General features: G+C 39.6%; 1 protein-coding gene across 3 annotated transcripts in view; it reads right to left on the reverse strand.

Moving 5' to 3' along the window:
* The window catches only part of TRPC6 (transient receptor potential cation channel subfamily C member 6), a 99052-nt gene that overhangs the window by 37627 nt on the left and 41606 nt on the right, over window positions 1–19819 (reverse strand). For 2 of the 3 annotated variants that reach the window (XM_061991666.1, XM_061991684.1), the window contains exon 2: window positions 2233–3007. In XM_061991666.1, coding sequence (XP_061847650.1) covers window positions 2233–3007 — 775 coding nt within the window. Of the gene's footprint in view, window positions 1–2232; window positions 3008–15042; window positions 15071–19819 lie in introns of those variants that run through there. The other variant, XM_061991676.1, reaches the window with a different exon arrangement.

The following is a 19819-nucleotide window of genomic DNA, read 5'->3' on the forward strand; positions in this document are numbered from 1 at the left end:
TCCAGAACCACCACGTGATTTTAGCACCTACAAAAACATTCCCAAAAGACCTTATGTTGCCAGCCTTCTGCTTCTGGTGAAACCTTAAACTAAGGGAGAGTTAAATTTCCGTGTTGCCTTGCACTCACAGTTCCCATTCACCTCTACTCTCCTCTAGTATGTATGTCCCCAGCAGAGCTTGGCTGATTAACACCCAGCAATACAGAGCTGCTCTGTCTCGTCCTGCCTCCTGTTTCTGCCGAGGGACGGGACCTCAAAATCTTCATTGCAACTCTTCTACAATGCTACACTAGAATTGGAGCTCTGACTTTAAAGAAAGCAACTGAGGCAAAAGAGGAAGTAAAAAATCAAAAGTCACTCAGGGATGAGCCACATCATTCCTTGTGGCACTTCAGGGCAGGCTATAGAAGCTTCTGAACTAGCCCACCCTTTCTGAGCTGTGTGCTGCATTCCCTGCCCTGGTGGCACCAGGGACAAATAGAGCTCCCAGTTCATCCCACTGGCTGTGTAACTGCAGCATACATTTGAAGGATACTTCTTGCTGACTTGAAGATGATGATTTTGCTCATCTTTATAATAATCTTAGCTTGTGTCGCTCCAACTATGGTAAATGGAGCTACACAGTCTCTACAAATCAGATGTGCTATTTATCTCTGCATAGCTGTGAACTTTACAGGCTGCATTTATGGTGTATGAAAAATGTTTTTCTGTCCTGTTCTAAATTTACTCCACTTTGAGTTAATCAAGTCTTTTTGTTCACATCTTCAGCAGCTGCTAAAGAGAAGAAACAAGAGTATGTGGTTTCAATATTCTTTTCTGAATGGTACATGAAAGCAGTGGATGAAAACTCAGTCCACTGAGGTTCTAACTATTTCTACCAGGGACTTTATGGGGCAGACATTCATCCACTCCCTTAAGTTGAAATGCTTATCCCAGTGTTTCATATATTACTAATGTAAAATAAAAATTATCCTCTGCTCTTACTCCAGCTGATTAGCTACTGGTTTTAACACCCCCTTGCATGTTCCTCCTTCTTTTCCCTCTCCAAAAAATACTTCCCCTTAACAGAGATTGGTGTCACAGAGACACTACTATAAGTCAGGAGTATTTAATTCAGAATTGTAGCATCTCAGCTCAGGTTGGCTGAGCAGAAACAAGTTCATAGCCTTGAGAACTATGCCACTGCTAAGAAGATTAACATTAAACATTGATCATATCATCATTCAAACTCTCCTAACACAATGTTGGAAATGGTTCTATTACTGCTTTGAAAGGGGTTTGATCTCCTGTTAATAAAGTCTACATACCTTGCTCTGTCATAGTAGTATCATATACTAGCATCTGCTTTCAACAGTGTCCCACAGGATACATCCAGTCCAAGGGATTTTAGCTAACTTAAGTGTCATCATTTGCACAAGGCCTAACTTCACATTCACAGAGAGCAAAAAGTTTACATTCTTATGTTAAGACACATAAACTGCAGTAAATACTTTTGTAGGTTGTGCACCACTGTATCTACACAATACCACCAAAAAAATCCCAAAACCTCAAAGAACACTCATGTTTGAATGATGTAAGGAGTTTTGAATCTCTGAGTCTCAACTATTTTTTTTAATATTTTTTTTCCAAATCATGCATTTGTGAAACACTGAAATTCTATATAACACTGAAAAAGGCCTTAACTTCACAGAGCTCATGTATAACTAAGTATAAATAATCAAAAAAGAGGAAGAGGTGAGTAAAAATACCACAGAAAAGTAGCATGTAAAAAAAAAAAGGAAAAGAGGGACAATATTTAGAGTCTTTTGTGAATCAATGTAAACCATCACAGGGTGAGAAAGCTTTCAGTCCAACTACAAGAAGATAATGAAAATGCATGAGAGTTTAATAGAATCATGCAATTGGTCTTGCATAAGCGACCAAACTGTATCAGTTTAGTCTACTCTTTCCCCTCTCCCAAGCCAGCTTTCCTCAAGGGTTTGAAGTGCCTCCTGCCTTTCCTGCCTGACAGTAAGTGGAAAATAAGTTCACTGGCATACTCCACATAAGCAGCATGAATTGAAATCGGCATAGAGCAGTAAGACATCCCCAAAGACTTAAATTTTCCATTCATTAAACAACTACATGTTTTCTCATGTTACCCTGCTGATTTATGAAGACAATGCTCATTTCTTATTGTTCAAGGAATGGAAAAGACCTTTAAAATTTGCAGTTCAGTATCCGTCTACTCACCTTAAACTCTTTTTCAATGTTGGCAAGCACTGCCAGCTCATTGCTGAGCTCTAAGGCAGTCATTACAGGGTCTTCACTGGACAATGATAGATAAGCAGGGCTGGCCAGACCTTTGTAGGCATTGATTCTGGATCTAGAATGGCTGAAAGAGTCATGCTTTTGTTTCTGATTGCATTCACTGCATTTGCAGAAATAGTCATGTGGCCTATCAATCCGAGCTCCTTTTCTCAGCAGAGTGTGGACGATCTCATACTCATGGCAGTGAGCGGCCAGAATGATCGGTGTAACATCATGGGAGAACCGTGTGCCATCTTCATCGTATGCATAGAAGTCATCGTGCTGGAGCTCTGACTGGCTAGGGCTCAGCGCAAGCCTCTTGCCTTCCGCAAACGCGGGATGGTTTAGGATGGCTTCCACGATCCGAACGTATCCTTTGCTAATAGCCAAGAGCAAGGCATCCCCAACCCGAGACAGGTTCTCCTTCTTCAGCAGAAGTTCCGTGATCTCCAAGTGCTCGTTGGCAACCGCCAGCTGCAAGGCGTTCTGCCCCATATAGTCCACACAGTTGACATTGAGGGAGGGACATTCTTCCAGCATTTTGCGAATCACCGGAATATTTCCATATTCTGCTGCATCCAGAAAGCGCTCCTCCTCGAGAGAAAGGCTTGTGGAGTGGTCATTAAACATATAGGCTGGCCCTCGACTGGCCTGCCTCCTCCCCTTCTCCCGTAGAATGGTCTGTCGGCGCAGTGCTAGTCGACTCTCATTGCCTCGGCTGTGTGGAAACAGAGAAATCATTAGTTCTGTTTCATGCAAGGGCACATCCACTTGAAATAATAATTAATAAAAATATTTAAATCATTTCTCTGCTGTGAATTTTTAATGCAGAAGGAGGACCACAAACTGGTGAGTTTGATGCACTTTGTAACCACTGTTGCTACAAAGTCCTGGAATCAGGAGCCAGATACGTTTTATTTCAACAAGAAGATTAAGTCCCTAATCAACCACCATTTAACACTACAGTTTTTTCCCCTCTTTTGTCCTCCACAGCTTTTGCATAATTTTCAGTGAAGCTGGATTGAGCTTCATGACACATACACAGAATAACAGTTTTAAATGTAAGGTTCTTTCTCAGGTTCACACAGAAATTCCTGTTTTTCGAGCACTCTGACTTACCATCATTTGGTAGCCCACACAACCCTGTGATATGTGCAGCCACTTCATGAAAAAAAGTGCTTCCTATTTAAACCTAGAAACACTCAGAATTAGATTTTCCAGTACTATTTTCTCTTTCTTTGCCTGTATTTAGAAGAAAATAATGGCTTAAGTAGAAGATTAAGTACATACATTCTGTAGACAGCAGCTCGTCTTCTGGAGTAGAACTTTTAACAGAATGTAACAGAAGATTTTTGCACTGTGTGCTGGACTGTAACACATGTCTGATGCGGAGCTCTAGAGTCTCTGAGCAATTCATTTTCCCTGCATCAATATATTGTATATATATGAAATAAAATTCCTGTTTTTCCCATTTGCAAATCCAGTTAATTAAAGTTAAGGGTCTGTAATTAAAACAGTGCCAAGACTGTAAATATATTTTATTGTAACAGAGAAAGAAAATTGTTCTACTTTATTGTTTCTGCTTAGCTACAGACAGTAAAGGTAAATGGAAGAATTTGTTAAGAAGAGTCCAGAAAACAGTATGTTCACTCCTGTTAAGTTCTGATGGTCTTACATTTATTTCACCATTACTAAGGTCTTTTCAGTCCATTTTTAATCAAATGTGGTGCTCAAATCAGGTGCCCATGTTAGCACCTACTGCCACAGATTCCGGCCACATAATTCTCAGCCACTTGAAATCTCAGCCTTTCCAGACTACTGAATAAATGTTGGTTGCAACACTTTATTAATGTGCTTTGGGGGAAATATGATCTGCAAGACCATACTTATTATTTAAGAACCGGCATGGCCAAGTCTGGACTATCGTCATCATTTTAGATACCATATACAGGAAGGAGTTTTACAAAGCAAAATATTAAATGCAAGAGAGCAGCAGGAGTCACAAAGTCTGTACTGTATTTTCCACTTTAAACATAATAAGGTGGATTTTCTGAATTATGCAGGGCAGTGTTCCACTCATTTCACTTCTACCGTAGGAACAAAGGACTCTAGTATCAGAGTCATCCTGATCTACTCTGTAGGTAAATGAGAGAAAACTCTCCTGTCTACCTTTAGTATTTATTTAGGATAGCATAAGTTTTCACATGGAGTACCTACATTTTTTCATTGTTTAAAAAAAGGATCCTAGTTGATTAGGTGAGATTAAGGTCTCCTTTAATGTATATAATTTAGTAGGAATATAGACCACAGAAGGATGGAGTCAAGTCCCTTGCAATTACAGATACCATCTCTCAATCTTAAAGGAAATGCTGTCCTGATGGATTTTTATTTTCCATCACTAACTCCACTGAAAAGCTAACCCAGAATTTTATTGTTCTAGCAGTCAGGAACATTCGTCTAATTTTCAGCCCAAATTTAATAACAAGCAGTCTATATCTATTTGGTTTTGTTTGGGAACCAGAATTGTATTTCAAATGAAGTAGCATTTTCCCCTGACAACAGTCACCTGCAGCACACAAACACATAGCAATCATATCCCCTCTGAGCCTTCTTTTCTGAGTTAATCAAGCTCATCTCATTTCTGGCTATGTCCATGCAGTTAAACCTGTTACAGAACAAAAGTTTGCTCAAGAACACTTTCCTAAACTAGGCAGTAATCCCATGTGTAAGTGTTTGCAGCAAAATGATTAGCAACTATTTTGTGTTAAAATGTACATCTTTGTCTGTCTCTCTGGTGCATTTGCATCCAATAAATCATTTAGGCATTACATATTCCTCTGTAAGCCAGAGATAAGTCTTGTGCCTTTGCCAACTTTCCTTAATCAGGTGTCAGACAGTGAGTCTCTGATTTATGAACTGAAAGAACTGTGAGGGAAGATGCAATTTTGACCCTCAACTCCCTTTGAGGACACAGATTTTAGTAATAAAAAATTACGGAGCTGGTAAAGTTCTGGCATGGGAAACAGTTGTGAGCATTACAATCCAAAGTAAAACACTTTTTGGAAGAGTCTGCACTAGATGCTAGAGGCTAAATAAGCCTGCATAGTGATAGGATAGCCTCTTATTTTTCCTTTACTGATGTAAAAGGGTTTATGCTCTAAACTTATTGTGTAAGAGTACTCTGTTAACTCATTTAAACTTGAGGTTTGGTTTACCTTCAAAAATTTATTACCTCTGGAAGAAGACTATACAACTTCTTACAAAATCAGAACATATAAACTCACAAAATCCAATTATGCTTGTCTTCATGATCATGCTTTAGTAAGAGACACTACACTGAAGTCTCTTAGTTGCATATATTAATGCAAAACCAGACATAATTCCTGTAGCTCTCATGAAGAGAAAAGAAATATGTACACGTGTATAGTGCCAGCAATGTAAATCCACAGGCTGAAAGCATGGCAAGGTAAAAAGGGGGCTGAGACTGCTGGCAGCATCTGAAAGGAAAAATATTTAAGTCATGAACACCCTCAGAGCAAAGTAATTGGAGAAAGTAGTTACATCAACACACTTGCTTAATCACAAGCTCCTCAGCCTCCCCAAGTTCAGGAATATTGAAAATTAGCCAATTACTGAGCATGACAATGAAATGCCAGATGAAACAATGTTGAAACCATTAGTAATCACCTCTGTGGGTGAGCTTCCAGAAAACTTGAAAGACCATCAACCTTTTTTTTTTTTTTAGAAAAAGAAAAAAGCCAGTGGAAACCAAATGAATAATTTTCAAATTTGATGCTCATATGCTGTTGGTAAACTGCCAATAATTAGCAGTTAGGTAGGAGATGACACAGAAATAATAAGAAGACCATCAACACCAAACACCTAAAAATAAATTATCTTGAAACAATCAGTCTTCCTTTTGTGACAGACTAAAAAGCCATGTGAACCAGACAGGACCATACAAACGCTGCAGGTCTTCAGTAAGGCTTTTGCTGCTGTCACACATGATATTCTAACAGGCAAACTAGATAAAGAGGCTGCATGGTATTATGAAGAGTGAACATGGTTGGTTGGAAAAGAAAAGTTTGCTCAGAAAATCTGACTTAGGCCTGGTATTATTTAATGGAGTAATTAAATGTGATGGATAATGAAATAGAAACTCATGTTTTACATTTGCATAGGAACTTAGCCTGACAGGAACTGAAAATAGGAAGAAATCAAGGCTAGTAATTTGTGTCTGACCAGAAGGGATCTGAAATAAATGCTGTGCAATTTGAAAAGGGGAAGTTAAAATAGTTAACACCTAAGTAAGAATAAGCAAGCACACATTAAACACTGGGAATGGGAAGGTATGAAATAATATTGCTGCTACACAAACTTGGGTGACAGACTCTGCACCTTCAGAACAATACAGACCGACTACAATTAGTCTAAAGAATGACAACAGAGCTCTGGAACAAAGTCTGACAACAAAGTCTGGAACACATTAAATAAAATACAACTAAGTTTTGTTTAATATAGACAAGTCAGAAGGAGACAGATAATGTTTAATGGTGTAAAAGAACAGGAATAATTTGTCTATTCAGGTCTGGAATTGGTAGGCAACCTGTAGCTCTGAAGTTCCTAAAACCTGATGGCCAGAAAATATTTGAGGAAAGAGGATTATTTGGATATTTTATTCTTCTACTCTTCTTTATCATACACCTGTGTAAAAAAATCCCATTTGTAACATAATATATATTACATGGTTTGCAAGATGTATTTTATAAAATTATATGTTGATATATATAAAATACATAGTAGCATGTATAAAATTAAATAGCTTGTGCTTAGTCAAATCAGAGATAGGATGTGAGCTCAGACAGGCACATGGTCTGAAACTCTATGCAATGCCATGCTACAGGACAGAAAGTGATAGACTACAGAAAGGGAAATTAGATTAAAATGTAAAGACAATGAACACCTGTAAACAAATACCTAAAAAAAAAAAAAAGTTTTTTTTTTTCCATTACCAGAGAGCTTAAAGAATAGCTGAGACAAATAAGTGGTAGGAATGGCTAGGAAACAGCTTGGTGGCAAGGAATTGGCTATGTCCATATCAGATGCCTAAATGTGTCTCCTAGCCCTATGATCTACAGGTTGATGCTGCAAATCATTAACAGGAACATATCAGTCTCCTGAGAGAATATAAACCCCTCAAACCATTTTACTCAGTATTCAAGCTTCTTCTGCAGCTCTCCATTATCAGTCAGTCAGTAAAGCTGACGGCAGCTCCATCTCCTTTACTACTACAAAGCACTTCTTTCACAAGATCCCTTTCAGGAAACTAGTAACAAACTACAGACCATAACAACTTCCTGGCTTGAATCTGATTGTCGAAATTAAAACCTGTGCAAACTGAAGGTATACGAAGTGTTGAGTGTTGCTGAAGGCCCATTTCACAGGCCTGAACACCAAGCCGGGGAACTGGCTATTCCTGTCTCCAGGTCTGAGCTCAGCAAATGCAGACGGAGCAGCTTGTGGGGCCGCTACTCACACCGTGTCATAGAGATGTTTATCTTTTACAGGCAGCATAATGGCTTATTTTGCTGGTGTTTTCTAACCATAACGATTTTTGATCATTCCCTGACCTATTTAATGACAATGGGAAAGGTCCCTTAATAACATCCACTTTAATATAAGGATTCATGGTTCCCTTATCTTAGAAGTTGGTGCTCAATTAGAAGTGGGCTACAGCTGAAGTGCTCTAGAAATGACAAGCCAAACCAACTGTGGACATCTACAATCAAACTTCCAAATAACCAATGACAGTGACTGCATTAAAAGTCAGAAAAGCCCATAACAAACATCTCTTAAGTGTTTCATTTTGCTTGAAATTTGCTTCCTTTTATCTTGAAAGGTACAAATAAAACTATTTATACTTGTGGTTGGTTTTTCTTTTATCTGAAGATAACACTAAGTATGAAATATGTCATCTTTAAGACTTTAATACTTTAACTATCTGAAATTATGACTGAAACTGATGTGTCTTCTGGGACTGCCCTGGAGGCACTTCTGAGACCTGGACTGTCACAGCTTTTTGTTTACATACTGTTGAGAAGTGTTCTTTCCAAGCTGATTTATGTTGTGCAAATATTTTTGTACAGAAGCAGTTAAAAACAAATTTATTTTGGAGAGCATTTTCTCATACACAGCTTGATGAAATGTTCACATCTGTTGATGTGAACCTAGCAGGGTAGTGGTCTGAGAAATATTTTCTTCAGGAAACAGTTGAAGATTTTTTCTCTCTACCCTGGAAAGTAGTCCAGTGGCTATTTCACACTTGATGGAGAAAAAGCATGCAACATAGGGCTAACAACCATTTCTCAGGATCCTTACTTAATTTTTACCCAGCAATAAAAACATTGTCTTATTATTGATGAAGTAGCTGCCCACCACTGAAATGGGCATGACAAGTAAATAGAAGAATTTAGGGAAATGATTAGGAAAATAGTGAAGAGAAATGGTCAAAGGAGGAGAGCCAACTTGGAAAACTGTAACTGAGTCTTTCTAAAGGAGATTTATCAGAAACAACAAATACAAGGTTAGAGCACTCTGATTTCTTGGAGGTTTTATGTAAGGAAATGTGATATTTTTCCCTAGAATAAAAAAGAGAGAAATGAGTGCTTAACCTTTTATATACCATACTTGCAAGGCAAAGAAATCAGCAGGTTAAGCAGCTGGTAAGGCAAGAGAGACAGACATTAACAAATGCATTGCAACCGCTCAGTATGGAGTATCAGAAGACAGATTTTTATTTCTGTCATCCTTGTCTTTGGGGATTAGTGTAATTTTAAATTTTAAAAGACCACTATGGGACTGAGTTTTGTAGGTATTAAGATCCTGTTGTACCTGAGCACATGCATAATTTCATGCAGGCTGCTGAAAACTTTTGACGATATGCCTTTGTGGTGGTTTAGCCTGGTGTCCACCAAGTCATAAAATCACTCCCCTTCCCAGACTTTGAAGCCTAATTTTAGTGTAATTCCTGAAAAACTGAACTGCTGTTTTCCAGTACTTGATCTTGCTCAGAACAGTGCCTAGCTATGCCTAGTCTGCAGAACTAGTTCCTTTATATCTAATACATACCTGCTCAAACTTTATTACTCAACTGTAAAAACACTGAACGCATTAAACCTTTAAAATATACTGTAATTTATGTGCAATTGCCTAGTTTCACAGACTATTTGATCAAAGAGCTACTCTGAGGTTGTTGAAACCCAGGAAGCTTTTTTTCTAGACTGTTTCTTGTAGAAGGTTGCAACGAATTCTGGTGTGTGCCCACCAGAGGGAACTCCTTACTAAGCTTGGCACTTCGTAACAGCCTCAATACCCAACTTCTCAATAAAAAAAAATATAGCTCTACATGCCATGTTTTCCAGGAAGCGCCTTTTGATGCCTCCTGCATTATTTCCCTACATGCTCTACTCCCTCTAGAGACAGACTGTCCACAGTTCATCGGATTCAGCAAGAGTAGAACAAAGATCAGAAGGTCTCAATGTTTCAAATTAAAGCATTTTACCTACAAGAATGGGGGGAAAAAGTTAGAAGCAAATGAAACATAAAGTGTTGCTTCAGTATAATTTTAACAGCTGTCTAGTTTGCTAATTTGTGTTTCTTATATGGAATACCTAAAGTACATCACAGCCTTCATTACCAGGTGTTTATTCAAAGAGATTTGCTAAATTCTGTATCTATTATGCATAGCCTTTTGAGATGAAGTAAATAATTCTCCAGTTCTGGAGGTATCTAATATGCCTTTGGAGTTGGGGCTTAAACAATTTGTATAGGTCTACCTGAGCTTACACATTTTGCAAAATAGAATGTCCTATGCTTTGTTCACTCCTTATTTACAAACTAGAGTCAAACTTTGCCACTTCAGTTGTTTCTTTTAGAGGTTTCTTCTGTTAGTGCCAGAAACTATTTCCCCTTTCAGAAATTCAGTCTTCTGGCAGTTCTGGGCTCCTCAGCTCAGTAGGGACAGAGAACTTCTGAAGAGAGTCCAGCGCAGGGCCACCAAGATGATCAGGGGAATGGAACATCTTTCATACGAGGAAAGGCTGTGGGAACTGGTGCTGTTTAGTCTAGAAAAGAGAAGACTGAGCAGGGATCCTATTAATATTTACAAATATCTAAAGGGTGGGTGTCAGGATGTTGGGGCATCCCTTTTTTCCATTGTATCTAGCAACAAGACAAGGGGTAATGAGATGAAGCTGGAACACAAAAAGTTCCGTTTAAATAAAAGAAAAAACTATTTTACTTCGAGGATGACAGAACACTTGAACAGGCTGCCCAGGGATGTTGTGGAGTCTCCTTCCTTGGAGATCTTCAAGACCCGCCTGGACATGTTCCTGTATCTAGGTGAACCTGCTTCTGCAGGCGGGTTGGACTAGATAATCTCTAAAGATCCCTTCCAACCCTACCATTTTATGATTCTATGATAAGTCCTTGCTGTCTAGTTCACACCATGTCTTTTACAGAGCTATTAATACTGTACAGTATATGTGCTATGCAAGCAGTCTGCTGTGCTCACAATCTCTGGTAAGTTATCGTCTTTCATTACTCATCTCACTGTGAGATAACTATCAGTAGTTGGTGCTATCACAAAGATTACTGTAGATAACAATTGCTGTAGGACTGACTGCCTCCAACAAGCTTATTTCCATTAATTATCACTGAGGCTTCTGTGTTAATACTCTGTTAGCAATCTAAAAATTCAAGGTTTGACTTTATCTAAGATGGCAATTTAGGATCTGTTTGTTTACCAAGGTATGAGCCCACTGAAAAGATCCATGTAGGTCATAAAATTCCCATAACTCTCCTAATATCACTTATTCTTTTACTGTTCTTTCATTATTACTATCAGAAGACTATTTTCAATGAATTGTAGACTAAATCACTAACATTAACACCTCTTGTTTTTTAAAATGAAGCTAAAACATAGTCTGGTTAGAATGATCACAATCAATATAAGAGCTGTAACACAAACACAGCTGGCAGTCTAAGACAAACATGCCTCTATAAACAGAAAGTCATTACATTAGTAACGGAGCAGCGGATGTTAACAAGATAGCCCTTGTTATTTTCTCAGAGTTCCTTAGGAACAAAGCGACAAGAATTTCAAATAAAAGCACAACTCACTTCTCATATAGATCTCTGGAATGTTACGCTACTGTGTCTTATGTGCTTTAGTGCTGTGTCCCACTGGTTATAAATAAAAGCACTTAAAATAGAGTGTGGATACTTGTACCAATGCTAAAACGAGGTACAAACAAAGCAAACTTCTATTCCATATAAGCTTGATCTTGGTACTTCCCTGTTGTAAACTCTGAGATTCTTAAAGAAAGACTGTCTTTCAAAGTATAAATTCCAGGTAAGGTCCAGTGTTTCATCTCTCCAAATCAAATCTGGTGACACAAAACATTGATCCCACAGAGGAATAAATATTTCTTCTTAGTTTCAAAAGGATCAAAATTAGTTTCTACTCAACTAAACAGGTTAATTTCTATACTGTCATGATTTATCTGGTGTAGCAGTTTTGCCAGCTGTTTAGTAAATTCTGTCAGGATGTTGTTTCATGTGCATTTTTGCAGAAACACTCCTAACTCTTTACTCTGCTTTGACTGCTCACTGCTACTCTCACACTATAACATCTGTTATTCTGACATAAGTACTGGGCCATCTACAGGTTGACTCCAGTCAAGGAGCTTATTTAAATTAAAAATAATATTTCTAGGGGGAAAAAAAAAAAAAGCTTACTCTAAGCCCAGTTCCAACCCAGTTTATCATACAGATGCAAACACTAGCGCTGGCCTGTGCTGGGAGGTAATGTGACGACTGGAATCAGTGGCAAGGAGCGAGGAGAGAAGAAGACTTGATTCTCCTGGTGACATTGATTAAGTCATTCTGAAGTGTATGAAAATCTATAGACTAATGCTACTTAACAAACATCTACAGTACTACTGGCTTGTGCCACAAAGACTACTGTCTACCTAGATGCTTAGAATGACTGTTGTTTCCTTGTGCTCTTCCTCTGTCCGTTGCACTAATTTGTAGCAACAGGACAAAGGGTAATGGGATGAAGCTGGAACACAAAAAGTTCCACTTAAATATAAGAAAAAACTATTTCACTGTTCAGGTGAGGGAGCCCTGGCACAGGCTGCCCAGAGGGGTTGTGGAGGCTCCTTCATTGGAGGTCTTCAAGACCCGCCTGGACATGTTCCTATGCAACCCGATCTAGGTGGATCTGCTTCTGCAGGGGGGTTGGACTAGATGATCTCTAAAGGTCCCTTCCAACTCCTACCATTCTATAATTCTATGAGCCAGCAATGTGCCCTCGTGGCCAAGAAGGCCAATGACATCCTGGGACGCATCAAGAAGAGTGTGGCCAGGAGGTCAAGGGAGGTTCTTCTCCCCCTCTACTCTGCCCTGGTGAGGCCTCATCTGGAGTCCCGTGTCCAGTTTTGAGCTCCTCAGCTCAAGAGAGACAGAGAACTTCTGGACAGAGTCCAGCACAGGGCCACCAAGATGATCAGGAGTATGGAACATCTTTCATATGAGGAAATGCTGCAGGAACTGGGTCTGTTTAGTCAGGAGGAGAGAAGACTGAGAGGAGATCTTATTAACATTAATAAATATCTAGAGGGTAGTTGTCAGGAGGTTGGGACATCCCTTTTTTCTATAGTAGATAGCAACAGGACAAAGGGTAATGGGATGAAGCTGGAATACAAAAAGTTCTACTTAAATATAAGAAAAAACTATTTCACTATTCCCAAAACTATTTGCAGGTGAGGGAGCCCTGGCACAGGCTGCTCAGAGGTGTTGTGGAGTCTCCTTCTTTGGAAGTCTTCAAGACCCACCTGGACATGTTCCTATGCAACCTAATCTAGGTGGACCTGCTTCTGCTGGGGGGTTGGACTGGATGATCTCTAAAGGTCCCTTCCAATCCCTACCATTCTATGATTCTATGATTTATATTGTGAGATCTCTTAGTTGGAACAATAGGCTATGATAAAAAAAAAAAGTGAGGGTTTTTTTTCAGTCAATGTTTTGTATTCATTAATCAAGTGAATAGATAGATGATTTATCTAGGACAATGATCAAGTGAATAGGTCTGAAAGACAGGTGAGAAGCAGAACAGACAATGCAATTTCATACAGGCTCTCTCTATCAAGCTCTGTGTTATGGTTGCCTATGTCACAAACTCATAAACAGAACCTAGATGTGTTATTCATATTTAATTCAATAATAGTGGTCCTTCATCTGATCTGCATTAAACCCTGACAGTACCTGTATGTCTAGTTTTAGTGAACAGTAAATAGAAAACAGATTAAAACCTATGGGTCCAGAGGGTCCATGTTACTTTCATTGTATTTAATGCTTTGCTATCCACTCATAGTCTATAGTTCATAAATTAGATGCTTTCAGATGGTCCCCTTGTCTGATTCCCTGCCTTAATGACTGAAATCTGAGTTATTATAAGGCAACTACTAAACTTCTGCTAAGTAGAATCCAAAAGAAAAGTCAGGAGCCTAGAAAGAGCAAAGTCTCCTTTACAGACACACATTGCAGTTCTATAGCATGTATTTTCCTTCTGTCATGTCTTCTTTGATTTTGACCACACACAGACATGTTTTAAACAGCAATTGGAGTGAGAGTTGATGGTTTATCTTGCCCATCCTCCCATTTTTTTTCCCCAGGAACAAGTAAAAGCAGAGCCTGTAACTCTTCCTTACAAAGGAAAATGAAGAATATAGAGCAGTAATTAAAGTATCAGATTTAGGTCCCAAACAAGCAAAAGCAGGTGCTCCTGTATACTATACAGTTAGTATGTGGATCCTGCCATGCAAGGCTATGGGTGCTAAAAGTTTACAATAGGTTCATAGGGCTACTAGATAAATTCTCTGAGTAGAAATCCACTGCTACTTTTAAATAGTAAGTTTATGAAGTCACTGAACAGAAAACTGCAGGAAGCAAGGAAATTATGGCTTCTTGTCTTCACTTGTCTCTTTAAAAAAAAAAAAACAAACCACCACCATTGGTTTTGGCCCCTGTTGGAGACAAGATACTGCCAGGTTTGCAATTTACACATTTTGTATATATATCTAAAATCATGCACATACCTAATCATACTGATAACTGTATACAGCTGCCTGACTCAAAAGGTTTCCTTGAACCACTGGTAGAACTGAGGATAGATAGTAGTTCGCCTTTTGAATTCTTTACACTAGACAGAAAGATTCAGTAACTGAATTCCTGTAACTGCAGCTGTTTGCAGCCTCCAACAGCTTCTGTTACAATCTGCTCTGATTCCTACGGCAGCAAAAAAACTTGCTGTATTGAGTTTGTGTGGCCAGGTTTTGGTAATGGGGAGGCTACAGCGGTGACTTATGTGAGAAGCTGCTGGAAGCTTCCCCCACGTTTGACAGAGGCAATGTCAGACCACTTCAAGTTAGACCCACTGCAGCAATGGTGGTAACACCTCTGAGACAACAGATTTGAGACAGGAAAAACAAAAAACCCTGTACAAGAACAATTGCAGCTGGAGAAAGGATTGAGAAGATGAGAGCAATAACTCTACATACATCCAAGTCAGTGAAGGAGGGGAGGAGGTGCTTCAGGCCCAGAGCAGAGGTTCCCCTGAAGCCCATGGTGCAGCCCATGGTGAAGCTCTGCCCTTGTAGCTACAGAGACCACAGGGGAGCAGAGACCCACCTGCAGCCTGTGGAGGATCCCATGCCAAAGTCGGTGGATGCCTGAAGCAGGCTGTGACTCTGTGGGAAGCCCACACTGGAGCAAGTTCCTGGCAGGACCTGGGAACCTGTGGAGAGAGGAGTCCACACTGGACCAGGTTTGCTGTCAGAACTTGTGACCCTATGGGGGACCCATGTTGGAGCATAAGTTTGAGGAGTCCTCCCTCTGCATAGGAAGGAGCGTCAGAGAGAGCACATGATGAACTGACCACAGCCTCCAGTCCCCATCTCTCTGTGGTACTGAAGGGGAAAAGGTAGAGAAAATTGGAGTGACATTAAGCCCATGAAGAAAAGAGGAGTAAGGGGAAAGGGCTTTAAGATTTAGTTTTTACTTCTCCATACCTTTCTCTGATTTGATTCATAATAAATTAAACTTATTTCCCTGGGCTGAGTCTATTCTGCCCATGATGGTAATTGCTGAGTCATCTCCTTGTCCTTAAGCAGAGACTTTTGTTGTATTTTCTCTCCCCTGTCCAGCTGAGGAGGGAAGTGACAGAGCAGCCTTGGTAGGCAGCTGGAATCCTGCCCAGGTGAATCCACCACATGTACACTGCAGCGGCATGCTGCCTTAGGTTTTGAGGCTGCTCAGTTTACCCTGAGAGGTGAACAGTTTCTTTTGGTTGCCTCATAAGAAAAAGCACAGGAACCTCTTCAAAGGATGGTTTCTTTTATCAATCTGTGACAAAGACTTAGAATAGTTTCAAATTCAGGCCAATAATTTAAATAATAGAATCACAGAATGGTAGGGGTTGGAAGGGACCTTTAGAGATCATCCAGTCCAACCCCCCTGCAGAAGCAAGTTCACCTAAATCAGGTCGCATAGGAACATGTCCAGGCGGGTCTTGAAGACCTCCAAGGAAGGAGACTCCACAACCCCTCTGGGCAGCCTGTGCCAGGGCTCCCTCACCTGAACAGTGAAATAGTTTTTCTTTTATTTAAATGGAACTTTTTGTGTTCCAGCTTCATCCCATTACCCCTTGTCCTGTTGCTATCTACTATAGAAAAAAGGGATGTCCCAGCCTCCTGACACCCACCCTTTAGATAGTTGTAAATATTAAGAAGATCCCCGCTCAGTCTCCTCTTTTCCAGACTAAACAGCCCCAGTTCCTGCAGCCTTTCCTCATATGAAAGATGTTCCAGTCCCCTGATCATCTTGGTGGCCCTGTGCTGACTCTCTCCAGAAGTTCTCTGTCCCTCTTGAGCTGAGGAGCCCAGAACTGGACACAGTACTCCAGATGAGGCCTCACCAGGGCAGAGTAGAGGGAGAGTAGATCCTTCCTCAATGTGCTGGCCACACTCTTCTTGATGCATCCCAGGATGCCATTGGCCTTCTTGGCCACGACTGCACATTGCTGGTTCATGGTTAGTTTATTATCAATCAGGACTCCCAGGTCTCTGCAGAGCTGCTCTTCAGCAGTTCGACCCCCAGCCTGTACTAGTGCAGGGGGTTGTTCCTTCCCAGATGTAGGACTCTGCACTTGTCCTTGTTGAACCTCATGAGGTTCCTCTCTACCGAACTGTCAATGTTTATATAATACAGACATGTGCATTCTGTAACAATGTAGCTTAATAAATATTCATCTCTGTATGAGCATTTTGTTACATAAACAGATTTTTAAATTAGGCAACAGGAAAACATGTCAATATATACTAGAGATAAAATTACATTTGTACTGCTCCTTTGAATAAAGCCACAATCTATCATGGAGACATGGAATCTGATTTAGTATAGTGGTAATTTATGGTTAATGGAATCATGTTTATAAAATCACTTCACGCCTAAGAGAAAAATACACTAAAGAGATTACTGCAAATAAGTGTAAGGATTAGAAACTGACCTGAGTTCCATTTTTTGTTTAGAGTTTGAGGAACTCAAGTGTTCAGACAGCTGATCTTGATTTCGGTTATGTTCTACTAAATATCAATGTCTGAAATGAAACAACAGCTTTAAAAGACAATAACATCTGTGTACAATGTATCTGAAAGAGAAGATCAACCATTAATTGATTTGCTCTGTAGCAGTCCATTCTTCATCAACACATTCCAGAACTGAAATGTCAAAGTTCAATGGCATGAGCTTTTGATGCATCAGCAACAGACTATAAACTCTGCAGCAACACTGATTTATTCTACCATCTATCATCCTCTACATCCAACCCTTCTCCTCTTTGCAAAACCTTATACAACTATTGCTCACAGCTACAGAAGAACACTGATGTAAGTCTCATGATTTTCTGACTATGTTCTACCTACAAGAGTAATTAGCTGTAAAAAATGCAGCTGAGGCAAATTTTCCCCTATGTTCTCCAACCCTAGTTTGACATTCAAGTCCTTTAAAGTATCTGACAGCGCAGCTCAGGACCTTTTTCTAAAAGCAGCTATCCTCTTTTGAATAGTACACTCAATAATGTATGAAACATACTCTGCATAGCATATCTTGACCTTTAGAGAAAAAAGCCATAAGGCGTAGCTACATGAGGTTTCAGCGTGGTACATTTAATCCCATTTAATAACGCATTACAACTTGTAAGGCTTAACACTGCTGAGACCAGGTGACCCTGAAATAAAGGCAGGAAATCTTGGATTTGGAATAACTGTGTAGTTCACAGTTTGTGGAGTGACAGCTTCAGGCTATCTGCAGTCAGGGAAGTGACACTGTCAGTAGCCACTCATATCCCCAAAGCAAAGAGTAAGGGCTGAAGCAGGACTCTTGAGTATAGTTATGCATTTATGAGCTCCAGCATAATCCCAGCTGTGGAACTGCAGGAGCCGTGACTCCAGCCAACCACAGCTGAACCCTGGAGGCTGGTGCAGCATGTAAAAGACTGCCTAAATCTGCGAAATGATGGATAAACCTAACTAAACAGCCTTTAGTAACAGCATCTCATGGAGTATTCTGTTCTCGTTGCTAGAATAGGCAGATCTGTGTGAGACTGCACAGAAGGAGAAAGAAAACTCAAGCAATGCTGTGGAAGGATATATTGAAGTTATGCCTCAGATATGAAGACATGTCCTATTATGGTCCCAAGGCATAACTTCTGATAACAGTGGACTTACATGTTTAAAGATTAATTTCGCTTCAGTTTGCAAAGCTGCCACATTCAGGAAGACATTTTAAAAGAAGAAATTCTTCACACTTCTGCTACCATTGCTCCTCTTCAGTTTATTTTAATTGTACCTTTTTACCCTTTGCCACAGTCTTTGTTCATTTGGCTTGGATATTTTCAACTGAACTCCATTTACTGGCATATGTGATAATTAACCTCATTTGTGAAATGCTTCTCCCCAAGCACTTTCTTAACTCCTTCATGGTTTTTTTAACCAATACTCATTAGAGACAATATTGTCATCTACCTTATCCATATTCAAAACCTGCTAACAGTTACTAATAAATTGCCCAGAAACAGTAATATACAATAACATTAAAATTTTAGAACAAAAATTGAAAAACAATTCATTTTGGTAAGCACTCTTTCACTGGGAAGCATTCTTCCCAGTGTTTTGGGTTCTCTGCTTTTATGTGTAAGATGGAAACTACTTAGGGCAGCGATTTAGGGCACTTTACATGGTTTGTGCCTAGAATATAGCTGTTAATAACAATCAGCCAAACCACACTATGCACAAAAGACAATCGACTTTAAAATTTCTCAGGGAAAACACACAGGCAAAAAAGCTGCAAGAGCTTTGCTTGGATATATACCAGATTCTGGATGACAGCTTTCTACCCAGGCAATCAGTGGTCACAGTCTCTTGCCTTGTAGTTGTACAAGGAATGTAGACGTTCTACCCCTAAAATCCAACAATCCCAACCAGATTACATTTCCATCTACCATGGCCATTTCTGATCCTTTGAAACAAGGAGGGTATGTTTAGTTTCCCAGAGCACATGGTCGAATGTTTTCAGTCTGTAAAACAGCAGTTGTTTCTCCTCTCTGTGCTATTACCACTCTTTAACCGTCTTTCACCTCTCCGACACGGAGAAGCTCAGCAGTACAACAAAATCCCATCTCTGACAAGAACAGGATGTTGGATTACTCCATTCTTAGCTCCCTTCCATTATGAAAAGATCCATCTATGGTTGTTCCTTGGTTCCTGGGAATTAGCCAACTCATCTTTCACTCAACACCATTTTACCACAGCTTATAATCTCCAGCCAGGAATCTTGTCAAGTGATTTTAGAAAACATAAATATGCAATCTCCAAGGAATATCTCTTATCTGACGCAACATTTTTTATGGTATTCAAAAAGGACATCAGAAAATTAACATAGCATGCTTTCTTGTTTTCAAACTCTTCTGGCTATTGAAAGATAAATCATCTACTTTCAGGGGTTCTCAAATTCCTCAAGCCTTAGAAACTTTAGTGTTTCAAACCATTTATCAAATTAAAACACAGTTATATATAATGTATATAGCTGCTTTTCCATGAACCATTCTTTCCCTTTGAGCAATCCAGCAACAGAACGAAAGATGGACATTGAAGCAGAAGAATTGGAACTAACATAGGAGGAAAACAAGCTATATGTCTAGAGGGCTTGCCATAAAGAGCTTGGATTCCCTTTCCATTTCCAGAATGACACATTTCCATTCTCATATTTTACAGTAAGCAGTGCTAAACCTGTACAAAAAGTAGGTCATCTTCTAGCACTACTGACCATTTTTTAAGTAGTAACATGGGCATTACATTGAACCCAGATAATCATTACTTTCACTGCTAAGTAAAAATGAGGAAAAAAGAAC

The sequence above is a fragment of the Colius striatus genome, chromosome 1 (genome assembly GCF_028858725.1).
Source record: "Colius striatus isolate bColStr4 chromosome 1, bColStr4.1.hap1, whole genome shotgun sequence".
In the NCBI taxonomy this organism is placed as follows: Eukaryota; Metazoa; Chordata; class Aves; order Coliiformes; family Coliidae; genus Colius; species Colius striatus.